The sequence below is a fragment of the Lissotriton helveticus genome, chromosome 4_1, assembly GCF_964261635.1.
Source record: "Lissotriton helveticus chromosome 4_1, aLisHel1.1, whole genome shotgun sequence".
Classification (NCBI taxonomy): Eukaryota; Metazoa; Chordata; class Amphibia; order Caudata; family Salamandridae; genus Lissotriton; species Lissotriton helveticus.
Window position 1 is genome coordinate 1,624,462,917 of NC_136063.1, and position 25,351 is coordinate 1,624,488,267.

Below are 25,351 nucleotides of genomic sequence, written 5' to 3' on the forward strand. Positions count from 1 at the left end.
CGCACTGCTGCCCTGAGGCGTCGTGGCGCTGTAGACCGCTGGGGAGCCCGTCCTGGCTATCCCTGTGAGATTGTCCCTACTGGGTATCTCCAAGGTGAAACTAGGCATCCCCAGCGAATGTGGGGGGCCGTTGTAGAGATGAGGCAAGCTAATGCCCAGAGTTGCCGAGTGTGATCCCTGCTTAGAGTAGGCACCGAGGCGATAATTATCGAGTCCCCTGACCCTGGTCCACGACCCTGCCGCGTCGGGAATTGAACCCTGGTCCCGGGCCGTTCTCTGCTTCCGGGTCTGCCGCCTCTAACCAGTGAGCCACACCACTCCACTGTCCGCCGTTAGAGTTTTTGTAATTTTTTGCACTTTATCACTAAAAAATTGGTGTTCACTAATAAATAAGTAATTTTCCTGCACCATTTTTATGTCTGTGGACGAGTGTACCTGTGCTACCTTGTCACGAGTTGAGGAAGAGACTGTGTGAGGAATTATATATATGCAAGACATGTGGTTATACCACACATGCCTTTACCACATAAGTCTTTACCAGGCCTATGCCTTTACCACGCATGCCTTCACAATGAAAATTTTCATTGTAAAGACATCTATGGTAAAGGCATAGGCGTGTTAAAGATTTAACAGATAAGTATAACCCATATATATATATATTGTATATATTATGTACCTGTGCCACCTTTTTGCAAGTCGAAGAGGAGACTGTGTGAGGAAAAGATGGAATATTTCACCCATTTGGGCGAGCGATTGAATTGTGCGGGTCAGGTAAAGCAGAATGTCGTCCGCATATAATGATATGCGTTCTTCCCATCCCAACGTTCCCGTCCATCCCCAGATCCGGGCATCCACCCTTATGAGGTTTGCATGTTGCTCCCCTGCGAGGGTGAAGAGCATCAGGGAGAGATGGCATTCCTGTCTTGTTCCCCTTCCAATAGGGAAACTCTCAGACAAGCATTCATTAATCTTTATTTCGGCAAAAGGGTTCTGGTATATCATAGTCTAATCCAATTGATGTAACAGGGTCCAAATCCCATTTTACAAGGAGCAGACACAGATTAGGCCATTCATCCAAACCAGGGACAGCACTGCCCAGGGTTCACCACCAGGGCCGGCCTGGGAACTGAAACTGGCCCTGACAAACTGCTCAGCCAGCCTCCCCCCACCCCCCCTGGGGGGAGGGAGGGTGCAGCTGAGCTGTTTGCGAGGGCTGGTTTCGCCCAATTTTGTTACCGGGCAGAAATTGACGACCCCGGTAACAAAAATGGTCCCCATGTCCCCAAAACCAGCCCCCACCCTAGCGGCCCACTGGGGAACCGCCCGGTGCCGCTACGGCCAGTCCGGCCCGGTTCACCACCATTGTCTTATTTTATTTATTTTATCGATTTATTGAGCGCACAAATACCCTGGGGTGTCTCTGCGCTGCGGACTTTGGTAGAGGATGGGGCTCAAGAGGAAATGTCTATTGATTGAAAAGCCAAGTCTTGATCTGCTTCCTGAACGCAAGTAGGGTTGGACATGTTTTGATATGTTGGGGCAGGGTGTTCCACAGTTTAACGGTGGCAACTGTGAATCTTGTATCACCCCAGGTTACTTTCTTGGTGCGGGGGAGCTGCAGAAGGTTGGCCATTGAGGAACGGAGGGTTCTGCTGGGGGTGTATCCACATAAGGCTTTCCTCAGAAAGTCTGGTCCACTGTTAGGGAAGGCCTTAAAGACCAGGCACAGGGCCTTGATTTTAATCTGGCTTGTTATCGGTAGCCAGTGGTGGCTTCGTACTATTGCTCAGATTGGGTGGTACTTGGGGAACCTGTTATCAGTCTTGCGGCTGCGTTCAGCACCATCTGTAGTCTATTAGTGACCTTTTTCTGGCAGGCCGTTACAATAATCGATTTTGGACATGACTAATGTGTTGATGAGGGTTTTCCCAGTGTTGGGTGGAAGGAAGGGTAAGAGTTTTTTGATCATTTTTAGAGTATAAAAGGAGGATGAGACAATTGCATTGACGTGTGAGGTGAAATTCAGTTTGTCATCGAATAAAAGACCTAGGTTTCTGACCTTAGACACCGGGCCCCGGGGGAGGTGGTGGACCTAGTTTAGTGGGCCACCAGATGGGTGACCATGCTGGATAGTTTGCCGAGTATCAAGACCTCAGTCTTATCAGAGTTTAACTTTAAGCAATTTTGGGCCATCCAAGTGCTAATGGCAATCATGCCAGTTTGGAATGTAGCAGCAATTTTTCCTCCATTTTCATGGATTGCTAGCACCAATTGTGTGTCATCGGCGTAGGAAGTGAGACTCATCCCGTGGGTTTTGATGACCTTGGCCAGGTCTGACACATAGATGTTAAAGAGTGCCGGACTCAAGGATGATCCTTGTGGCACACCACACGGGAGAGTAAAAGGGGGGAATTGTAGGTGCCGAGACTCACTAGTTGTGTGCGGTTATCGAGGAATGAGGTCAATAATTTTTTGGTCTTATGTTTGATACATATGTTCGAGACAGGGTGATAGACCGTGTCAAAGGCTGCTCACAAATCCAGTAGTACCAGCACTGCCGTGCCCCCTTGATCTAAGATTAATCTAATTTCATCTGCTTCTTTGATGAGGGCTGTTTCCATGCCATGGCCTTTCCTGAAACCGAATTGAGTGTCGTCCAAGAGGTTATTGTCTTCAATGTAGTTGGCCAATTGTGTATTTATTAGTTTCTCAAATATTTTGGCAGGGAAAGGAAGGCTTGTGATGGGTCTATAATTATTTGTCTCTAGAGGGTCAAGGTGCGGCTTTTTCAGTAGTGGCTTAATAATAGAGTTTTTTCATGTGGTTGGATAGTTGCTGGTGTTGAACATAGCGCTGCAGATGTCCATTAGATTAGGGGCCAGGATTTCGGGAAAAAGTTTTAAGACAGATAAGGGGTATGGATCTTTTGGGGAACCAGACTTAATGGTTAAAATTAGGTCCTCAATTTGCTTTGATGACACTTGGCTGAACTTTGAGAAGGAAGGGTTGTGCTCATTATTTCCAGGGGAGCCTGTTGAGTGGTCAGATTTAGCCTGGGTGTTGCAGTTAGCATATATGTTGTTAAATTTGTCTAAAAAGGATTTTGCCAGGTCATTACACAGTTCTTGGGTGGGAGCAATAGGGGGGTTAAGGCAGATCCTCACAATTTAGTGAACACTTGGAAGAGTTGTTTAGTGGAATTTTGGGCAGACTCAATCTGGTTGAGATAATATTTGCTTTTTTCCTGAGTGATCAGGTGCTTATATTTGGACATGGCTTCCTTGTATCTGGCTTTGTCCAGGGTTTTATAGTTTTTACGCCAATGTCTCTCTAGGTTCCTGCAGCGTTGGTTTTCTAGCCTGAGGACCTCTGTGAACCAAGGGGCTGAAGGGTTTGTTCTATTTTTTTAGACATTTTTCCATGGTACATGGAGGTCGAAGGTGTTGTTATGTCACTCAGAATACTTGTCTGAGGCGAGTGAGGGGTCTGGAGTGAAATCATAATTGGATGATTCCAAATGAGTTTTTAGCAGTTCCTGGTCCAGGCAACCCCGAGCTTTAAATTGTGTAGGAGGGGTTGGGGTATTGTAACAATGGCGGGCAGATTTTGCCTGAATTTTGAATAGAATAGCACGGTGGTTAGACCATGTGAGTGGTAAAGTTTCTATTGTTGATATTTGGTTGTTGCTGGTGAAGAGCCCGTCTAGCGTATGACCGGCTGAATGAATGGGGCCATGTACTAACTGGTGAAGATTTCTTGCCTCCATTTCTGTGATGAGGGTAAGTGTGTCACTGTCATCAAGGAATCTAGGTGAAAATTAAAGTCACCCAGAAAGGTGAAGTCTGATACCCCAGCAAGGGGCTCCAGAAAGGTGCTTAAGGCGGAGAGGAAGTTAAGTCGGGGACTAGGGGGGCGGTATAGAAGTGTTCCTTTAAAGGATTGTGAGTGCTTAAGTGTTATGATAAATGTGGTAGCTTCACATGTTGTGGTAGGGATTGTTTTTGTTCTTACTAAGTATTTGTCTCGGAAAATAATTGCAAGTCCTCCTCCTTTCCTTGTGTTTCTGTCCTGTCTGAAGGTACAGTATCCTTCTGGAGTAGCAGTGCCGAAGTCAGGGCCAGATGCTGGGTCTCCCCAGGTTTCTGTGATGAATATAATGTCTAGTCTCTGATTTAGTATAAAGTCCGCTATCTCATGTGTATGTTTAGGGAGTGAGCGAGTGTTTGAGTGCTAGCTGTAGGTCATCATAGTGCTCCTGCGTGGGCTGGGTAATGGGAAGCCATTGCTTGGTTTGAGTGTTCCGCTTAAAAGAGCGCGGGCAGGTGTGTGTTTTAGCAGTGAGGTGGATATTTTTGAGCTGAGAACTGGAGTAGGTGATCAGCGGGTGGTCTGTGGGTACCATGGGAGGGATAGGGGTCGTGGCTCTGGGCCCGGTCCGGGCGCGGACGCGCACAGATGGGCTTGCCTTAGGCGCGCCCGCTGCGCGTTGAGGCGAGCATCCGATTTTATGGAGCCTGAGAAGAAAAACTAGAATGCTGACCTGCGAGTGCGTGGTGTCCTGTAGACACTACCCTTCCTGTCTGCGCTGTGATTTCCCTCCACTCAAGCGGAAAAATCTGTGGTGGACCGGGGAAAGGCGCTCGGCGACCGGTAGTAAGGAGCAAGGTGCACAGGTAAGGGAACAAGGTGATTTAAAAGTTTTTTAAAGCAGTGAATTCATTGTGCAACAAAATACGACAATTGAGGCAAGATTAAACAATTTAGGGCGTTTTTAAAAGTAAGTCATGCACGCGGCTAGAAGCCCTGTACTAGGCGCTTTGTTTGCCGACTTGAGACAGAGTGACTCGTCCTCCAGCGCGTCCGCTGCGCGTTGAGGTGAGCATCCAATTTTATGGAGCCTGAGAAAAACTAGAATGCTGACCTGCGAGTGCGTGGTGTCCTGTAGACGCTACCCTTCCGGTCTGTGCTGTGATTTCCCTCCACTGAAGCGGAGAAATAGTGGTGGACCGGGTAAAGGCGCTTGGCGACTGGTAGTGAGGAGCAAGGTGCACAGGTAAGGGAACGAGGTGATTTAAACGTTTTTAAAAGCAGTGAATTCAGTGTACAACAAAATAAGACAATTGAGGCAAGATTAAACAATTTAAGGCGTTTTTAAAAGTATGTCAAGCAGGTGGCCAGAAGCCCTTTACCAGGCGCTTTGTTTGCCGACTTGAGGCAGAGTGACTCGTCCTCTAGCGCGTCCGCGCGTCCTCTAGCGCTCCATTATGGAGGTGCTGAAAATTAAACCTGGTCAAGTGGCAGGGCATAAAATCTGTCTGCTCAGAATGGACCAGATCAGTCACCACTGTGTGAAGCCTGTTAGCCAATATTTTGGCCTGAATTTTGGTATCCACATCAAGCAGCGAACTTGGCCTATATGAATCACGAAGCTGCGCCTGCATCCCCGCCTTGAGTAACAGCACAATGGTGGATGTTCGCAAATCTTCTTGCAAGGACCTGTACCTGAGAGCATATTTAAACTTCTGGAATATCGGCCTACTCACCCTGCCTACTGTTTTACAGTAGAATTCTATGGGCAGTCCCCTTGGACCTGGGACCTTCCCAGCCTGCATCTGGGACAACTCTTCTGCTATTTTTTTCTCTGAGATGTTCACTTCCAGCCTCTCCCTCTGTTCCAGGGTCAAAGTCCTGACTGGGCAGTCCTATACAAGTCCCTTTATCTCCTCCATCGAATCCCCAGCCCTGGGAGTGTAAAAAGCAGTAATATACGTTGCAAAGGCTTCTGCGATCTGTTTAATGCCCCTAATCACCCTTCCCATTTCCAGCTGCAGCTCCCTAACGTGTGTGAGTTCCCTTTACCTGCTGCCTATCCAGGCCAACAGTTTACTTGCTTTGTCTCTGGGCTAATAAATACATTGTTGTGGCCAATAAGGACGTTTTAATTCATGGCGTGCAACTTCCTTATATTTTGTGCACTTATTTTCTAACTTATGAACCGGGACACGGTCAGGCGGGAGATACATTGATTGGAAGGCTCCCCAATCTCCTGCTCTAGTTGCTGTAATCTCTGCATGTGGATCCTCTTGTCCCTCACTTCACCAGCAATCGGCTCCCCTCTAAGTGTGGCATTGTATGCCTCCCACACTACACTGGCACTCTTCACTGATCCCTCATTTTTATGAAAAAATAACTCCGCTGTATCCTGTGCCTTCACTACCAATTTATTAGCCAGCCTTCAGGTGTCCATCCTCCCACCCAGGGGTTCCAGGTTGGCATGGTCTGAGTTCCCCCTTGCCAAATATTTGGTGCCAGAGAACTTACCTATGTATCTCTAGGTGTCAGGATATAGTCTAGTCTAGAGGTAATATTATGGGAATGTGAGTAAAAGGAGAAGGCCTGCTCCTGTCTATTAAGGGCCCTCCAAATATCCGTTAGGGTAAATGGTCAAAATATCGATTCCAAAACATAGACAAACCAAAATATCGAGTCAAAAATATAGAATGGACAAAATATCGAATGGACAGAATATAGACATCAAAAATATTGTTTTGAAGGTAAGTAATGTAATATCGATTTTAAAAATATAGACAGTCAAAATATCGAAGTACATAATATAGTTTATTAAAAATATCGAATTTTTAATAATATCAAATTTTTTAAAGTTTTTTTATATTAGTATATGTGTAAAAAGTGTATATATTTTTGTAATTTTTTAAAGTAATTAATTTTATGTTATTTAATTATTGTGTAATTTAATTCTGTAGCGGGTTGTGGGTTTATAGGGGAATAAGGTGGGAAGTAATTTATTTATAATTAATTAAATATGTTAATTAATTAATTGGTATTTATTTAGAATAAATTGTTAATTAATTTTTAATTGGAAATTAATTAATTCTTAATTGATAATACTTTTTTATTAATTGCTTAATTGATAATTATGTGAATTTAATTAATTTATTTTCTGTTGTGGGTTTATAGGGGAATAGGGTGGGAAGTAATTTAATTATAATTAATTAAATATGTTAATTAATTAATTGGTATTTATTTTGATTAAATTGTTAATTAATTTTTAATTGGTAATTAATTGATTCTTGAATGATTATTTTTTATTAATTGATTAATTGATAATTATGTGAATAATAATTTATTTTCTGAAGCGGGTTGTAGGTTTAGAGGGGAATAGAGTGGGAAGGAATTTAATTATAATTAATTAAATATGTTGATTAATTTATTGGTATTTAATTTGAACAAATTGTTAATTAATTCTTAATTGATAATTAATTTTTCCTAATTGATTAATTGATAATTATGTGAATTATATTAATTTATTTTCACTACAGTGGGAATAGTAATATGTACCCCTATGCTATCCAACGCTTTCCCTACTGTTGCACTCTCTGGAGTAGGAATAGTAATTTTTACCCCTACGCTATCCAACGCTTTTCCTACTGTTGTACTCTCTGGAGTGGGAATAGTAATTTTTACCCCTACGCTATCCAACGCTTTCCCTACAGTTGCACTCTCTGGAGGGGGAATAGTAAATTTTACCCCTATGCTATCCAACGCTTTCCCTACTGTTGCACTCTCTGGAGTGGGAATAGTAATTTTTACCCCTACGCTATCCAATGCTTTCCCTACTGTTGCACTCTCTGGAGTGGGAATAGTAATTTTTACCCTTACGCTATCCAACGCTTTCCCTACTGTTGCACTCTCTGGAGTGGGAATAGTAATTTTTACCCCTACGCTATCCAACGTTTTCCCTACTGTTGCACTCTCTGGAGTGGGAATAGTAATTTTGACCCCTGCGCTATCCAACGCTTTCCCTATTGTTGCACTCTCTGGAGTGGGAATAGTAATTTTTACCCCTACGCTATCCAACGCTTTCCCTACTGTTCCACTCTCTGGAGTGGGAATAGTAATTTTTACTCCTACGCTATCCAACGTTTCCCTACTGTTGCACTCACTGGAGTGGGAATAGTAATTTTTACCCCTACGCTATCCAACGCTTTCCCTACTGTTGCACTCTCTGGAGTGGGAATAGTAATTTTTACCCCTACGCTATCCAACGCTTTCCCTACTGTTGCACTCTTTGGAGTGGGAATAGTAATGTTTACCCCTACGCTATCCAACGCTTTCCCTACTGTTGCACTTCCAGGATTGGGAATAGTAATTTTTACACCTCCGCTATCTTAGGGTAATAATATTGTGTATTTTTTATTATTATTATGTTAATATATATATATATATATGTTTCAACAGATATGATTGTATTTTTTTTTATAAGTTAAATTAGTTTTAATACTTTTAAGGTAATTTATGTATTTTTAAGTATATTTTAGCTATTTATTTTTAATATTTTTATAATTTTACATTAATTTTAAGAAATTCGATATTTTTATGATGTATATATATATAAACAATATTTTGGGGTCGATATTTTGGTACTTACCTGTTTGTAGATAGGAGTTCGATATTTTGTCTGTCGATATTTTGGAATCTATATTTTGGGTAGTCTATATTTTGTCCCTCGATATTTAGTCAGTGATCCATCAGTTAGTGCGAAGGCCTGCACAAAACCTTCTGATTTCCAGATTGTGGCCTCCCCCTCCAGCTTGGTACTCATTCTGTCTAGATGTGTGTCCTGCACTAGATTGTAGTCTCCCCCTATAATTGTAAGTACTGTCTAGAAGTCTACCGGCAACTGTCCCAATTTCTGCAACAGCTGTGTTTGGAGACCTGGTGGCACATAGATATTCAGAAGAATCACCATCTCTCCATCCTTTTCACCCTGCACAGCCATGTTGGAGCCCCCTTCATCAGACCCCATATGGAAGATGTGAAAGAGTAAAGATTTCTCGAGTAGTATAACCACTTCTCTTGAACCTGATATGTATTGTGCATAAGAGGCCACCCTATATCTCCCTCTTTCGAGGCAGTTGTGTAGTCCGTCTATCAAGTGGGCTTCTTGGAGAAATATCATGTTGGCCTTATATCTGGTAAAGGTTCTAGTCGCCAGGCCTCTTTTCATCCTATCACCTAGGCCCTTAACATTCCATGAGACCAGGGTCATTCCCTGCGCTTGAGCCACAGCCATTTAAGATGGGTTTGTGCTCTAATCCTATTCCAATAGAGTGTGTACTGTGTCTGTTACATGTGTGAGCAGTGATGTTCCCATTCCTGTATATGTCCAAGCAGGAGATTTGGTCATCGAGCAGCTGCTTGATGGAGTCGCAGTGTAGAGTTCTACGTTCAGCCTTTGTCGCTTTCCTGGAAGTCGAAAATCTCCAGTGGAACAAAGCTGCAGGCTGTAGCCCATGAGCGCTTCATGAGGTGGAATACCCCTACTGAGAGGTCCTGCCTATCCCATGTGCATGCAGGATTTGGTGCTGCAGAGAAAAAAAGTAGTGAGAGCTACTGCGAAGTCAGGATGACTGGCGATGTACCTCGGGCTGATTGGCGAGCAGGAAGGCCCCAGTCTCCTGTTGGTTCTGAGGTCCAGGTTTCAAGTTTTGGCTGTTTGGGCACCCTTAGCACCACTTCCAAGAGTCCAGGACAGGTTGGGCACCACTTGGAGGACATGATTCACTCCAGGCAGGGTCCAGGTTAGTTTGTGGACGTTTTCCCACTCCATGCTCTTCTTGAATTGTGGATTGCAGCAAAAACACCACTTACTGCAGTGTGGCAGAGTTTTTCTTGTGCGCAGCTCACCAACATTAAGTTGGCAAGAGCGAGTGAGCAAAAACCTAGCAAGATTTCTCAATGCAGACGGTTGTGGTAGGTTACTACTGCTCGCATTGGGAAAGTTGCCGCCCAGGTTGCGGTAGCTGCAGCTCGATTATAAAAGCTACGCAAGTGGCAGAAAGAAGCAGCGCTTTTAGCACGCCTTGAGGTGCAATTTGTGCTGATTTTATAAAGCAAGACAAGCTCCCGGCACTGAAAATCACTGTGACTAGCGCAACGGACTGGAATTCCCCAACTTGCGGTAATCTCGCTGAGTTTTCAGGTAACTCCGCATAATTCCACGGAGTAATACTCCACGAGTTCTGCCCACCCCTAGTCTGGGTGCATGGTTCTTGGTTGTTGGAGCTTGTTGTGGCTGCTTAGTTCAAAGCAGGAGGCCAGTCAACTAGTCCTTGGAGCGCTCTGGTAGTCCTGGGACCAAGCAGCAAGACAGTTCTCAAGCAGCAGGACAGTTCTCTGAGGGTAGAGGCAGGCTTCAAGCAGCAGGTCTCAGGTACAAAACAGGTCTACAGCAGCCGGGCACTTCCCGCACAGTCTCTCCCTGCTTCCTTGCAGTGAGCCTCACTGTGCAGCTAGGTTTTTTCAGAGTAAGCTGGTGTTGAGCTCAAGGCTGATAAAACACTGTGCGGGTCAGGGGAGCCTAGTGAGCAAGGTACTGTGATCATGAGGGGGGGTCCTAAATAAGCATAGGACTATGCAGGAGAGCCAAGGGACCATTGTGCTGTGCTGGGGAGCTCTGAACACATGGTGCCCTATAAGAAAGCTGAAAAAGTGCTGCGCTGTGCTGTGCACACAGAGTTGTGCACACGGATATATGATATTGGTAATTATTATAATATAAGTAGTTTTGACACAATTGATGAATGTGGCTGGTAAACACATATATGTTTTTTTGGACATGTATACTAATGGTACAGATTGGTTCCTACGCTGCTGACTATTTTTCGTGCAGTTTCCGCTGCCGCAGCTTCATTGCTACAGTTGAAATGTACTTTATCTCGAGTGCTAGCCCCTTCCCTGAAAACATGGAGTGCTGGATTCCTGTAGAAATGTCTTTACGACCCAAGACACTTTAAACACTTCAATTCTTGCCTAAATTCAACATTAAAACCAGCAAGCTGTGGAAAAAACACTTGGCAGATTCTAGGACTATTTCAAGCCTACTCGTTTCTTGTATAAATATATTTAAATCTAATGAATGTGTCCAGTACTGCGAGTATTTCACAGCAACAATGGTCTAAGTACTTCAATAGCTGGGCCACTGCTGGCAGGCCCCTAGTGCTGCGTAAAAAGACCTTGCTGTTCGGGCCCCTTGTGACACAGACTAGCCCCAGACTTTGCACTATTAATAGAACTGGTGTCCGTCATGCTCCGGAGACACAGGGAGCCGTGAGGAACCAAAGCTCTTTTCATCACTGGGGAAGTAAAGGGTGTGGTTTTTACAAGGTATAAGGGACACCTACTCACACACTGGAAGCAAAGCGATTTGTACCTTGCAGACAGAGCAGACTTAAAGATCTGTGTACCTCACTCTGAGATCAGGAAGAAGGGGATTATATCCATTACTGTCACAGCAGCAGTAAAGGGATATATACCTCGCTGAGGGATGGCCTTTCTCACAAATGATGCTTCTGGCCTGATATTGTGTCTGCAAAAAAGTGCACTTGGCACCTCCAGCATTGTGTTGTATTTGCTTTTACGCCTCGCAACTTTCAAATGCCACTAGCCGCCACTGCATATCTGGGGTGGGTGTGGAGGGGATGCATGAATGTCTCATTATTTCAGAAGATAAAAAAAAAGTAATTAAAAAAAGCTTAAATGTGTGTGTACATAATTATATGTACACGCGTAAAAGGTAACGTAATAAAAAAACAAGCATTTACAATGCAACGGTTTCGCCTTTGAAAAAGTTAGAGCTATTGGCATTGTAAATGACAAAATTGTTATGTATGTGTTGGTTTTGAAAACAGATAAATAAATGGCACTGTCATTTACAATGCCAATAGCTTAATCTACTGTTCTAGTTAATAAAGGTGAGTTTAAGTGAGATAGTGTTACCCCTACCTTTCAGATTTCAACAAAGTTATCGTTGTTTTAAAAAAACAGAATTCCGAAAGAGATCTGAAAGTGAACCGTGTATCTAACTAAGACTTAATTTCCTGCTCGAATGGACAAACCAGCAGAAACAAGAGCGGCGCCTATTTCAACCTCACAGCCTAAACACACCACCTCATGTTCAGAGCCGACAACGGCTAATTACATACCGTTCCACCCGAAGGACGCCGGGGGCAGGGATTCATCAACCCATTCACCTTGTCTAATGCATCTCTACTTTCTCTGCCAGGTGAGCTCTCCCACCGGCCTCACACCCTGGTCTGCTCGCTCATTGTCCATGTGCTGAGGTCAGTCTGAAAGATTTCCGACCTGATTTCAGGTAAATCTATCAAGATTACCTAAAAGAAGCGGGAGCCAGGCGATGGAGGTATCCCGGCCACCCACTGCTTCGATGCCTTTCCTAAGCCACCAGGTTTGGAGCTTTCACGAGGCGACTTAAGGAAGCAGCCTTAGGGAACCAAATGACAACACAAATATTTTTTTTTAAAAGTCCTATGGGAACGGGCACACGGACAGCGGGAGGGGGGCGGGTTAACGGGCACACGGACGGCGGGAGGGGGGCGAACGTTGGAGCTTTCACGAGGCGACTTAAGGAAGCAGCCTTAGGGAACCAAATTACAACACAAATAATTCGACTTAAGGAAGCAGCCTTAGGGAACCAAATTACAACACAAATAATTTTTTTTAAAAGTCCTATGGGAACGGGCACACGGACAGCGGGAGGGGGGCGGGTTAACGGGCACACGGACAGCGGGAGGGGGGCGGGAACGGGCACACAGACAGAGGGAGGGGGGGCGGGAACGGGCACAATCAAAAGGCAGGAAGCAAGAAAAAAAAGGAGCGAAGCAACTCGGTTAAGGCAGCTCCTTCATAGCCCACGGGCCCCCCAAAATCCGGAGGGGATTTCTCCCAGCCTGCAATGGAACCATGATCCCGGAGAGCGAGCTGGATGCGAGCTTGGGGCTCCAAAAAGGGAAGACGGCGGGAACGGGCACACGGACAGCGGGAGGGAGGGGTTCGGGGCGGGAACGGGCACACGGACAGCGGGGGGGCGGGAACGGGCACACGGACAGCGGGAAACGGAAAACAGACAGAAAACAAAGATGACAGCCATGAGCCACGGACAACAATACACGGAGACACCAGACCTAGAAAAAAAACCAGAGACGACAGCAACGAGACACGCAAAGACGTAAAACAAACAGGGAGATGACATGAGACTGGGTAGACGTACAAAGTGATAAGAAAATTATAAGAAAATGCTGCTTACCTGATCGCAAATACAAAGTACTTCCTGGCAACTTAAATCTCGCAGCCAGGTCCGGCAAAATACATTTCAAAAAAGACCAAAAATGACGAAAAAAATAAATAAATATCCGCCCACCGCCGCAATGACGTTGTTAAAGGGGCAGAGAGTGAAAAAATCGCTGGAACGCCCACGAATCTGCTCGGACAATGACTGACGCATCTCTGTTCCAATGGCTAGCCTCCATTTATGGAGCTAGCCAATGGAACAGAGAGGCGGGTTAAAGCCCCATACTGAAACTCAAAAGATTTCGCCTGCGCGAACACTGCTGCGCAGTGGACGCCAGGCGAAACCTAAAAACACAACTCAATAGATCGGGGTACACCGCCGTCTAGTAGGGAAAAAACAAAATATAATTTCTGATTGTTTCGAGAATTTTCATACGAAATGAATGTAAAACAAGTTGGCCACAAGAGTTCTGAAGTGTTCTACTGGCGGTACGCAACGGATGCTACAGAGCTCTCTTGTATGAAGGTGCCTTCACGCAGGACACAGAGGGAAAAACCCACCCAACTGCCGCAAATCAGAATCTTTGTGGCATCAGTGAAGGTTGTAGAACTACTACCCCTTTAACAAGGCGACTCGAAATAATGCCGATCCTAGTGAATACCCATGACAGCAGAGTGCAGCTTGCGGTAGGGATGTATTTAAACGAGAAACTGGTACCCCAAGATAACGCAGGCCCCCAACAACAAACATAGGGGCGGAGTGAAGGCCATCACTCGCCAGCATCATCTGGCTCTTTACTGCATTGAAGCTGGCTGCAGGCTGCAGGCTGGCGGCTCCCAGGCTGATCTTCGGAGCTGTGAGAAGGGAGCGCACCAACTTTATTTTACAAGGGGACCATGGCCCAGAGAAGGTCGCACGGTGTCACCCTGCTGACTGCGTCATGACGAGCGGCTGCTCCAAGGGATGCTTCATTCGATCTTTAAGTGCCTGCAGATCATGTTCCGGCTCATCAAGCATTTTATGAGGTACATACTAAAACAAAACCAGGAATATTTGGCATGAGGATCATGTGACGCAACATAGCTGCCGACTTTGGAATTGGGGAACCTGGTTCGAATCTCTGTGTCGGTTCTCCCTGTGCCTAATAAAAAAGCTATTTAAATACGTGATTATCATTTGTTAACAAAAGGTCAATAGGAAACAAAATGACAAATGTAGAACGCTGATTGGAGTACGGCAAACCACGAACTCCCGTCGGGTGAATGCAAGAAGATAAGTGCGTTTGGACCAACAACCAAAAACACAACAATCCATAAACAAGGGCAAAAGCAAGTGATAATAATTGTGCAACAAAAGTTATCAAATGGCTAGAAGTGAACTGATCCTTGTGACAGAGCAAGTCTCCAGGACAGAACAAAACAGCCAAAAGGCTGGACAAATATAAACCATTCAGCAAAGAAACCAAAGGAATTTCGACGGCAGACCAAGGAACCAATGATAAGGCGATGGGTGTGCCTAATGTCCACAGACTAGATACAGCATGTCAAGAAACAGTGCATGCGCTGCCTAGGCTCAACCTCAAAAGGAGGCATACCTGCCGGCTGTGCCTTGCCCGACTATGTGGCTGCATTTGCTGCTGGGCGCAACAAGATACCAGTCTGATTCCCACCTCATAAATTTTAATGAGGTGGGCTTTGTTCAGTTCACTGCACACATCCGCTTTTCTCAGGGAATGGATAGTGCAACCAAAAGCGGGGTCGGCTTTAGGGCAGTGCGCCTGGTGCAGCCGCACTGGGCGCTTATCTGTGGAGGGGGCACTGTGACCACAGGGTGGCACTGTTCTTAGCAATATCTTATGATAGGAAAAATGAGGGGCCCTTTTGCAGGTGGTAGTGAGAGAATCTGAGGAGGCAGTCATGGGACGTGGGGGCGCCAAAAGTGATTGTCGCACCGGGTGCCACCAGCGCTAAAGCAGCCCTGACCAAAAGCAGGGTCTTGTCACAGAGTGGTAAAGTATTATGAATTGTACTGGCCTTTTCTGTGATTGCGGCCTAATATGGTCTGAATTATCATAAATATCATACAGGTAGATTCATGAGACAAAATGCGTCTCGCAAAGGGCCAGATTCTGCATTTGGGATTCATCATCCCAAATGCAAAAATCGCTATTAGCGAAATCGCATATTTGCGAGGAATTGCATTTAAGGAATCTCTATTTGAGATTCCTTAAATGCAATTCATTAACCATTTTTAATTTGCGAATTCGCAATTTTTGGTCGCTATTTACCACGATGTCTGACTTTGTGGTAAATAGCGAAAAAATAGAAAAAAGCACTTTAGTGCATTTTTCTCAATTGCATGTTACACACACACATGTCCTTTGGACATGTGTGTGCGCAACAGCTGTGTAAATGTGCATTTCAGGGATGCTACAGGGTGTCCTCTGGACACCCCTGGCACCCTTAAATTTGCATCCTTATTTGCGATTAGCAAATTGCTAATCGCAAATAAGGAATAACTCCCCATTCATTCCTATGGGCCTTAGGCCCATAGGAATGAATGGGGAGTTATTCCTTATTTGCGATTAGCAATTCGCTAATCGCAAATAAGGAGGCTGTAGGAATCGCACTAAATATTGCGATTCCTACATGAATCCCGTTTTGCGAGTCTGTAATAGCGATTCCTTATGAATCGCTATTAAAGACTCACAAACAGGTCTTTGATGAATCTACCTGATAGTGTTTTAGTGCGTGCGAAAAGCCTAATGTCAAGTGTGCAACCACAGCCCTGCAGTTACCTTACGTTCACCAATATATATATATATATATATATATATATATATATATATATATATATGTATATGTATAAATGTTAAGTGGTGAATTGTTCGGTTGACGATTATGTTTAACCTTTTCCATGTTACTGTTAGATTGTAACAAAGTGTGAATTTTCCCTTTCCCTTTCCCTACTTAAAGGATTTGTTTGGAAATCTGGCAAACCATTCAAGAATAGTACATTTTGCCTTCGTTTTTGTTTTTAAAATTAGGAACAAGTGATTCGGGTATTGGAATTTCAGGTTACAGTGCACTCTGCTATTTGTTCACATTTCATTACCCTGGCTGTGCTGCAGATGTTCTGAGCATGCTGCTGGCCGAAACAACATTGTGCGATTTTAATCAAATGACTGGCAACATGTGGTGGTTGAATTTTCCTCTTATCCGAGAAAGATGAAATAAAACTCGACTATTGATTTGTCTCTACAGAGTGACAGCCAACTCTGCTAAGAGCTTCTTCTCAGCTGCAATATTTATCATTGCTGAAACAGGCTCTTCATACACAGCTTGCATCCTCTATCTGACACACAGGAACAGATGCCCCATGATCTGTTAAAACACGTTATTTACTGATTCACGCAAGGAGACTCAGTCAAGCACTCTCCTTTTATTTCTCCAGCCAGTCGGTGTCCTCAAACCAGTTGGAAGCACACAGTGCTCTTGAAAATCACATTAAAAAAATGTGCTTTAGCTCTCATGTTCTGAAGAGAATTTGCATAAAAGCCAATAACTTCTAATAAAACAGGAACAAGTTATTATTTTTTACAATGATTTTATTATGTCCATCCATTTTATCTGGATAAACAGAAGGCTGTGTCTGTACTTTTCAAGTAAGTAGAAAATCTGCCCTTTTGACTAAAGTGTGAAATTCTTTACTTTTACGTTGTGTCCTGTGCTCATTAGTAAATTTAACAAATGGCAGCTCTAAACGGTGAAAACGTTTTCTAAGTCTTTTGAATTATTGTGGCAAAAGATGTAGTGTAAAAAGATAGGGACATATTTACAAGAGCAGTGAGCCACTGGAATGTCACTTTTTGTGACGTTCATGTGGCTCACAGGGCTTAGCCATATCTATGATGGCACAAAATGTTACCTGGTGTGGCTTTTCATGGCCTTGTAGATATGATGTAAGGTAAGGCAGTGCAAGTCATTGCCTTGCCTTACTCTGCATGAAAGAGGCATTCCGTGGGTGTTCCCACTTTGTTAGAAATGGGGCTTCTGGTTTGCTAGGGTATGCACCTCAGCCAGGCAGAACCCATCACTCTAGTCAGGGTAAGGGAGTTACACACCCAAGATATCTCCTGCTCATCCCCTTGATAGTTTCGCAGAGCAGTCAGGCTTTTCCCAGAGTCAATGTGTAAAGCATTTGCACAACACTCACATGCACACACACCAGTGGCACACTACACACACCACAAAAGAGACTCCACACCAGACTATATAAGATATATCACTTATATTGTATATAAACACATAGACCACAGTCACATAAATTACTTTGCCAACTAGGCATTTGTCATAACATCACATGGATCATACATTCCTTTAAACTAGGCAATTGTCATAACACAATATTTAGTGCAATAAAGCAAATGTTGTGCATGTCATAAAACCATCATGAAAACAACACCCTACACCATCACTGTACATATCATATAGTTTCTGAAAAGGATACTTGTTATCTGGTCTTCACAAGGGCTACAGTGACTTTTCTCATAACATTAGGGCTTAGAAATACAGGTGAATGCAATAAATCACATGAATATCACTATGAACATGTAGGGTGCAGCTTTTCTGCACTTCAACAACACTTTATATGGTAATTCCCAAGTAACCTCTAAGGCACCGGAAATCCTGCATGCCTTTTACCAGGATTACAGTAATTTTGTTGGTACTTAGAAAGCACTCATTGGCATTTTCATCATGGCCCCTCGAGGCCAGCCAGGTGGTGACAAATGCGGCCACTAGGTGACCCCTCAGTATGTCGCGAGAGTAGGGGCGGGCACACACACTGCAGAGATCTACAGAGAGACTTCGCTGGGCCCCCAGCATGCAGGATAGGCAAATGCAGCTGCCTGTGAGCGCGGTGCAGCTGGAAAACACACAAGGCAGCCTCTTACACTGCTCCTTAGGAGGTAGCGTGTCCAGGGCCCTCCAAGGCCTCTTGGAACGCTGGCCTTTGACCACACAGTGTAGGACCATTGGGCCAATGCTGCGGTGGGCAGGGAACCCTCAACTTGCCCCTCTGAGGCTAGTGCGGCAATTCTACCCGAGCTCTGCGAGGTGCTCCTACACTTAATAGAGTAACCGCGTGATAGACGTTGGTGAGCAGCCTCCAAGGGCAGTTCGGGCTGCACTGTTCCCATTGGGTGCAGGATCAAGAATGATTTGCATATGGCTGGGTGCAAACTAAATGGCATGGTGAGCAAAAAAACGATGGATTCAGGCCAAGATCTCTGTACTGTGGTGAATGTATGACATTGTTCTGCATTCTGTCCATCAATTGTTCATTTTGCACTTGAACGCTGTCACTCCCCTTGAAGGCCGTTCACCAATGTCTAGCATGCGGTTACTTCAGTAAGTGGAGCTTTGGTTTCTTTTCTGAACCATGAATTCTTGGTCCATTCCCTGACCCCCCTCATTAAACCGAAAGGCAGCCCCCATCACCTAGTTACCTCTGATTGTAATTTTATGAGGACCTTCTTCATACTAGTCGGGATTCTTTCCTAGAATTGCAGGCAACGCCCCGACTTCCCTCTAACAGGCATCATGCTCAGGCACTTATTTTCTAGTCCTGAAGATGATCCCAATAATGTGTTAAAGGGATCGAAACGTCGTCAACTTTTAAGCACTCTAAACACAAGTTTATACTTTTATTTGTACATGATAGAGTGCATCAATGTATATTGTTTGCTGGTCCAATTAATGTAATTTTTGGCCATGCTCCATGTAATGCATGAGATTTTTCATTTTTATGTTGTACAGGTCCCCACTTGTATGTTGTTCCTTTAATCCTTCATATTAAATGATGTTTTTTTGTTAGGGACCATAGTTTCTGATAAACATTCAATACCCAAGGTCCTTTACCATTAATTGGATAGCCTTGTTTTTTGTAAAACACTTAGTAAAAGTGGCATTTTCAAACACTCAGTTTAAAAAAACACCTTTACTAATTTACCCCAATTGAAAGTTACACATGTAAAATGTTACAGTGGAGCTCTAATGATAGCCTGTGGGACAGGCAGCCTTTCAACACGGAAAAATGAATTACTCAGTATTTCACTATCAGGATATGTATAACACTCCAGCACATTTCCTACCTTTCACATACACTGCGCCCTGCCCATGGGGGTACCTTGGGTCTACTCGAGGGGTGCCTTATACGAAATTAAAGGGATGGTTAGGGCCTGGCAAGTGGGTTCACTTGCCAGGCCAACATGGCACTTTAAAACTGTCCGCGCAGACACTTCAGTGGCAGGTCTCTGACACATTTATAGGGCTACTCATGTGGGTGGCACAACCAGCGCTGCAAGCTCAAAAGTAGCCTTTGATTTATAGGCTCTGGCACACACCCTGCACTTTATAGGGACTTGTTAGTAAATCAAATATGCCAATCATGGATAACCAATCACAATCATAGATTACACAGAGAGCATATGAACTTTAGCACTGATCAGCAGTGGTAAAGTGCCTATAATACTATAGCCAACGAAAATAGTGTCAGAAAAATAGGAGGCAAAATGTTTGGGGATAAACCTGACAAAAGGGCCAGGTCTAACACCATTCAACAGCAATGGAATTTTATATTACCCCAGATTTACAATATCAGGTGAAACTGGGCGTTGCCAAAACCTTGCACCTTCCTAGAGCTGGCATAATTTCTGCAGGAAAGTGCCCCTTACTGCACTAAAACAACAGTGCCAACAACACAGACACACTTACAGTATCGTGCAAGGATGCCTGCATTGACGCACAACTGCATTATGTGCGCCAGTGCAGGAATACACTGTATCTTGTAAATATGGTGGATTCCTGTCCTTTAAAATTGGCGTATGCCAGCTCATCAAAATGATTTGAGATACTGCCCTGTGCAAATTCCTTGTAAATATGCCCCATAGATTGGGAAATCTTCAGAGACAAACACAATTTGAATCAATGTTGATGTGTTTGTGAAGTGGTGATTCGCATCACCAATAATAGCATTATTCAACAGGAAAATTGAGTTTCTGTACTCATCTGAGGAATGAAACAGGGATCACCAAAAAAGAGCCTGGGAAATGCAGACCCAAACAAGGAGGAAAAAAGGAGAAGAGTTGTAATGTGCACCAAAAGTGTAAAAATGTTGAATGGGAGACAGTGGAAAAAGACCAGAAAAAGAGGATTGAACCTCCTAAAATGAACCCCTGCCTCCAAGAGTAAAGACATTTATGGGCTATTTCTTGTGCGTCTTGCATCACTTTTTTGCACCTCGTGAAATGGTACATGTGTAACATAGGGTTCTCATTCTGATTTATGAAGCCAGGCAAATCCACCCTGCATGGCATTGAGTAGCTTAATAAATCACGAGTAATGCAACACAACGCAAATTACTGTGTCGCGTTGCTCTGTGCCCGGGAGGCTTTCCATGGGAGTTGTGGTGGGTTTTCCCACACAATTCCAATGGAATTTGACGCCGTTCCAAATTTACAGAAACATGAAAAACGGGGGAAGCGCCAAATCTGTTCGCCTCCCGAGGTGAGGCATAATGAGGAGAAATATGGTTATTTCCCCTCGTTTTCCCCTGTTTCTATGTGGTCTGCATTATGCATAGAAAAACAGAAAATGCCTCTTAGGATTGGTTTTGGGCAGGATGGTGCTCCTTTCTGCACAAAAACAATCCTGCGTTTAACGGAGGCACCCTTGCACTATTGGGCAAGGGTGCCTACATTGGTACTAGGTTGCCAAAATGATGCCAGCGCAGGAAGAAAGGACAGGAAGGCACCGTATTGCTTAAATACAGTACATTCTTGCCCTTTTACTTTGGCGCAGGGCACCGCAGCAAAATCCCTTGCTTCACTGCCCTATACCAAAATCCCATAAATGAGCCCCTTAGTTTTGTGATGTAAAAATTGCAACATTTTGTTCCATTCACAATTAGACTTCAACATTTTCACCACACAATTAGAAATTCAATCTAAGTTTCAAATTCTCTTCTGCTAAGAATCATTTGAGTGATAGGTCTTCGTTTTACTGGGACTAAGCGGGCTTTCGAAGTACCTCAGCATGTTTGAAGCATAACTTCGTGTGGGGTAATTGCCAGTTTTTATGCACTCATCTGCTTCTTTTAGATTTCAATTGTAAACCTTCTTTCTTTTCAGTGTTCCATCATGTTTTCGTTTCTTTGTTTTAGCATGAACGGCCGACGTTCAACCATGTTGAGTTGTCTTGCTCGCTCCTCTCACTATTTGCCATTTAGTTACATAAAACAATACTAATGCAATCATCCTTCTGATGAATATTGTGAATGCTATAAATTGTTGCCTCTTTAGAATCCAAAATTGGTTGCAATGCCCAAATGTTGATATTTAAAAGGATGATTTTGACATTGCTACTCAAGTTCATGAGTGATATTGTTAATTTTCTGCATATACCCAATGCACTTGTGTATGTCATTCCCTGTGCTGTCTGTCATCCTTCAGGGCACCTCGTGTTGTCAGTCAAGTAATGCGGAGGCAGTTCAAGTAATAAATGTTTCTTCCTCTTCAGATACCAATTTCTGCCCTGGTTTCATTCGTGGAAGCACTGGAGGTTGGTTACAGCAAACACAAAAACCCCTACCACAATCTGATGCACGCAGCGGATGTTACGCAAACAGTCCATTACCTCCTGTTTAAGACTGGTGTAGCAGTAAGTACCTTGTGTTTTGCATTGGCAAAATTCATTTACATTTGAGTCACTTAGAGAACTATACATTGTTGTTCCAAGAAAGCATGGCTTCTAAAGTTAATGAAGGAAGAAGAGCATATGGTTGGCCCTGTTTACATGTCACTGTGAGCAGAAACTCAATTGATTAGAATGCTGCCCAGAGTAAGTCATGACTTTTGTTCTTGCCTGCCATTACCATAAATAGGATGGATTTTTCTAGAGACAAGCCAGGTAGCTCTCTGTGCCACATGACTCAAGATGTAAGCCACTACTGAGGCAGAAAAAGGCAAAAACTAACTTTAGAAAAGGCAAAAACTAACTATAGCTGCTGGTGTTCTCATACAGAGAGGTAAAGCCCTAGCTAATTTGGATAGGCTGCCCTTTTCAGACTGGCAAAAAAATTATTTTATGTGGTTGCTTTCTGCCTGTCGATGCATTTTGAGCAAAGAAGACAATGCAGAGCAGAATATTAACCACTTTAATTTGCATTTTGTTGTGGTATTTCTGCATTCAATATGTTGGCGTGGTTGTGCCCAGCTATATTTACACATGAGCTTTTTGGGGCTCAGTTTTCACAATAGGAAGAACATCTATAAGCCACCGTTAAATGTAATCATATCAAGTGAGAGTTACAATACACACAAATTAAAGTTTTCTTATACTAAACCCTCAATCAATATGGTGGTCATTATTTTCTTTGGAACATAAACATTTTAATCGTAGCCCTTCTTAATATATGAACACTAAAAACATTGCAAACTATTCTAAAGAAATTTGCCAGAGCAAAGCAAAAAAAGTTTGGGGCTAATTTACAAAAGCACTTATGAGTAAGAGAAGTACTAATACAGGAATACTCTTGTATGTAGTTTTACATGGTTTTGTGAATTGACCCCAACACGTTCAGCTCCCTATTAGTAAAAGTGCAAAGAGGCCACAATTCTTCTGCCGCCGTTTGCAGCTTTCTGTGCTTGTTGTGTCTTATCGGCAGCTGCGTTTGAGTCCAGTGGCAAAATAAGCATGCGTTTTAACCATTATGCATGCTTGTCATACTTAGGGCGATACCCGGAAACACAAAAGTGATTATTAGAATTCTCCTAAAAGTTCTGACTGAGCACTGACAACATCTCATTTTCACTTTGCAGGCGTTCATTTTGATATCCACTATGCCACTCCAGACATAGGCCGGGTAAATGCAAAGCAAAAGAAACCTTCCAGCCCAATCAGTCAGGCCAAGTCCTCTCTAGATAGGAACACAAGCAACCACAAACAGGTTTTGGCATTCTTGAGTCTCATCAGTGAGGTGCAGTCTGAGTTTTGTAGCACAGCGAGCACTATGTCTGGGCATACCCATTATACACAGGGTGTCACACTGAAATATAAAGGGATGGGTATAATGTGTGCAAAAGGGGAATCCAGTCAATTGTTGTGACCATTGTGCCATTTCAGACAGGGACCAGCAACAGGCAAATCAGACTTCGCTGCACCCCTATAAGAAGAGTCTAGCCAGAACTGCCAAGCCCAGCCTGACATGAACCTGCCATTTTCCGAGTACCCTACAAAGGGCTAAACAAGGGAACTGCAAAAAGTAACTTTTCAGTGGTCCATGAATTGTTGCAAGGTGAACAATGTGTGCACGAGTCAAAAGTGTCGAGGTTTGTGATAGGGCTCTTCTGAATGACTGTCAGAAGCCAATCAGAATAGTGCTAACACGTGGCAATTCAATCAGAATAGTGCTAACACGTGGCAATTCAATCAGAATAGTGCTAACACGTGGCAATTTTAGATTGGTAGAAAGGATGGCATATCAGAATGCTGAAAGAATAGAGACTTTTTTGTCATCCCTTTTAATCTATATCAGTAGTTCAAACTCTTAGCATCAGCGCTACAGCACTCTGGGCTATGTTGTATACTCCGGAGATCTGCAGACAGCACACACACACAGGTGGTTTTCCGTCTTCAAGCAAGAAACTCTCTGTTTGCTCTAGTGCACTTCAACAACAGACATTGCCATATTTCAAATCTAATTTCATTCCTTAGGTGAATTAATAAAAGGGGGAAATTTAGTCTTTCTGCTTATTGAAGGAATATTTTGGCCACCCCTAGATACAAGCAATGAAAACAGCTATTCCTCAGTTTGTATATTTTTCATACATTTACTAATCTGTCTCTATTGAGAAAAACAACTGTTAAAATAAATGTCATCAATATTTTTATATTGTAATTTTTGTTGGCTAAATGTAAAGGTGAGATGACGTTAGGCATCTATGCCAGACTTGTAATCTTTATCAAACAGGAAAACCGCCAAAGCTACCTATCCGCCTAACACCACTCCTCCGTCCAGCCATTTTATTATTACCCACTTCAGTTTTGATATTCCTCTTCCATTCGTTATTATTTGTATTTGCACTTCTAGTGCACCTCTCGTAGTCCGACAGTAGAAACACAGCACTATGACCTTTTCCACATTAAAAATTGACAAAGAGCATGAAGCAATTTTTATTGTTTAGATATTTTTGTCTGTGTGTTAAAGTCATAATCACAGAGCATGTTTTCTTCCTGCTTTACACTTTTAGGAAGATACTGCTAAAAGGGGTTCAATTTCCGACCCGTTTTTTTGCGATAAGTATCTAATTTATTTTGAGAACCGACCTATATACTAATAGCTTAGCTCATAAAATTCTGACTTAGTGTGGGTCGCTGTTTCCAACTACTAGGGATGGTGGCCTCCAAAGGTCAACAGGCCACCTTATCTGTAATTGTTTTGAAAAAAAGAAATATTTTTATAAATCAGCCTGATCTTCTGAAAGGAAATAAATTGCTCCTAACAAAAAGTACGTAAAAAAAAAAAAAAAAAGTTTCAGTGAGAGTAGCTGGAATTCCGGTTGCAAGCTATTGATAGATAAGGTACTGATTCTATTACCGGACCGAAGGCTTCGGATTATGCTATCACTTTCTTTACTGTATAAATCACAGCAGCCAATAAAACATACAATTTAGTAAAACAAACTACATTGTCCATGATGCTTTGCATCAGCCACGCCTCCTCAGCCCTCCATAAGAGCCCTGGTTACTGTCCCATCATCCTCTTTCTTTGCTGGTCACAGCAAGAGATAAGTACCCTCCACGATATTGCTAATTATATAGATTTAGTTATATGCCAGAGTTTACGGAGCACGCTGCGCTTAGATCTATAATCTCAATATGCATTGTTAATTGCCTTTATTAATTGAGGGTTTGTGGTTTTGCTTACTTTGTGTAGTGTATTCTCACAGATTAGGCTGTTTTTTCAGCGTTTGGGGTTGGCGCGCTTCACACCGTGTTATCGAGCTCTGCTCCGATTGCCAGCGCTGCTGGAGTTAATGCCTCGTTAATGCGCTTCTCGGCGCAAGAGTACCAAGCCTCTGAAGGGGCGATACAAAGGCCGGTTTTGGGGCTTCCCTAATCGCCCATATACACCGAAGGAGCCGGGTGGCATCCGTCCGACGTGCACAGCTCACGCGAC

At 43.5% G+C, this 25,351-nt stretch overlaps 1 protein-coding gene across 7 annotated transcripts in view; it reads left to right on the forward strand.

The window, feature by feature from the left end:
• Positions 1–25,351, forward strand: part of PDE1C (phosphodiesterase 1C) — a 1,852,914-nt gene that overhangs the window by 1,526,390 nt on the left and 301,173 nt on the right. For all 7 annotated transcript variants that reach the window (XM_078688253.1, XM_078688254.1, XM_078688255.1 and 4 more), the window contains one exon: positions 21,691–21,831. In XM_078688253.1, coding sequence (XP_078544379.1) covers positions 21,691–21,831 — 141 coding nt within the window. The remainder of the gene's footprint in view (positions 1–21,690; positions 21,832–25,351) is intronic.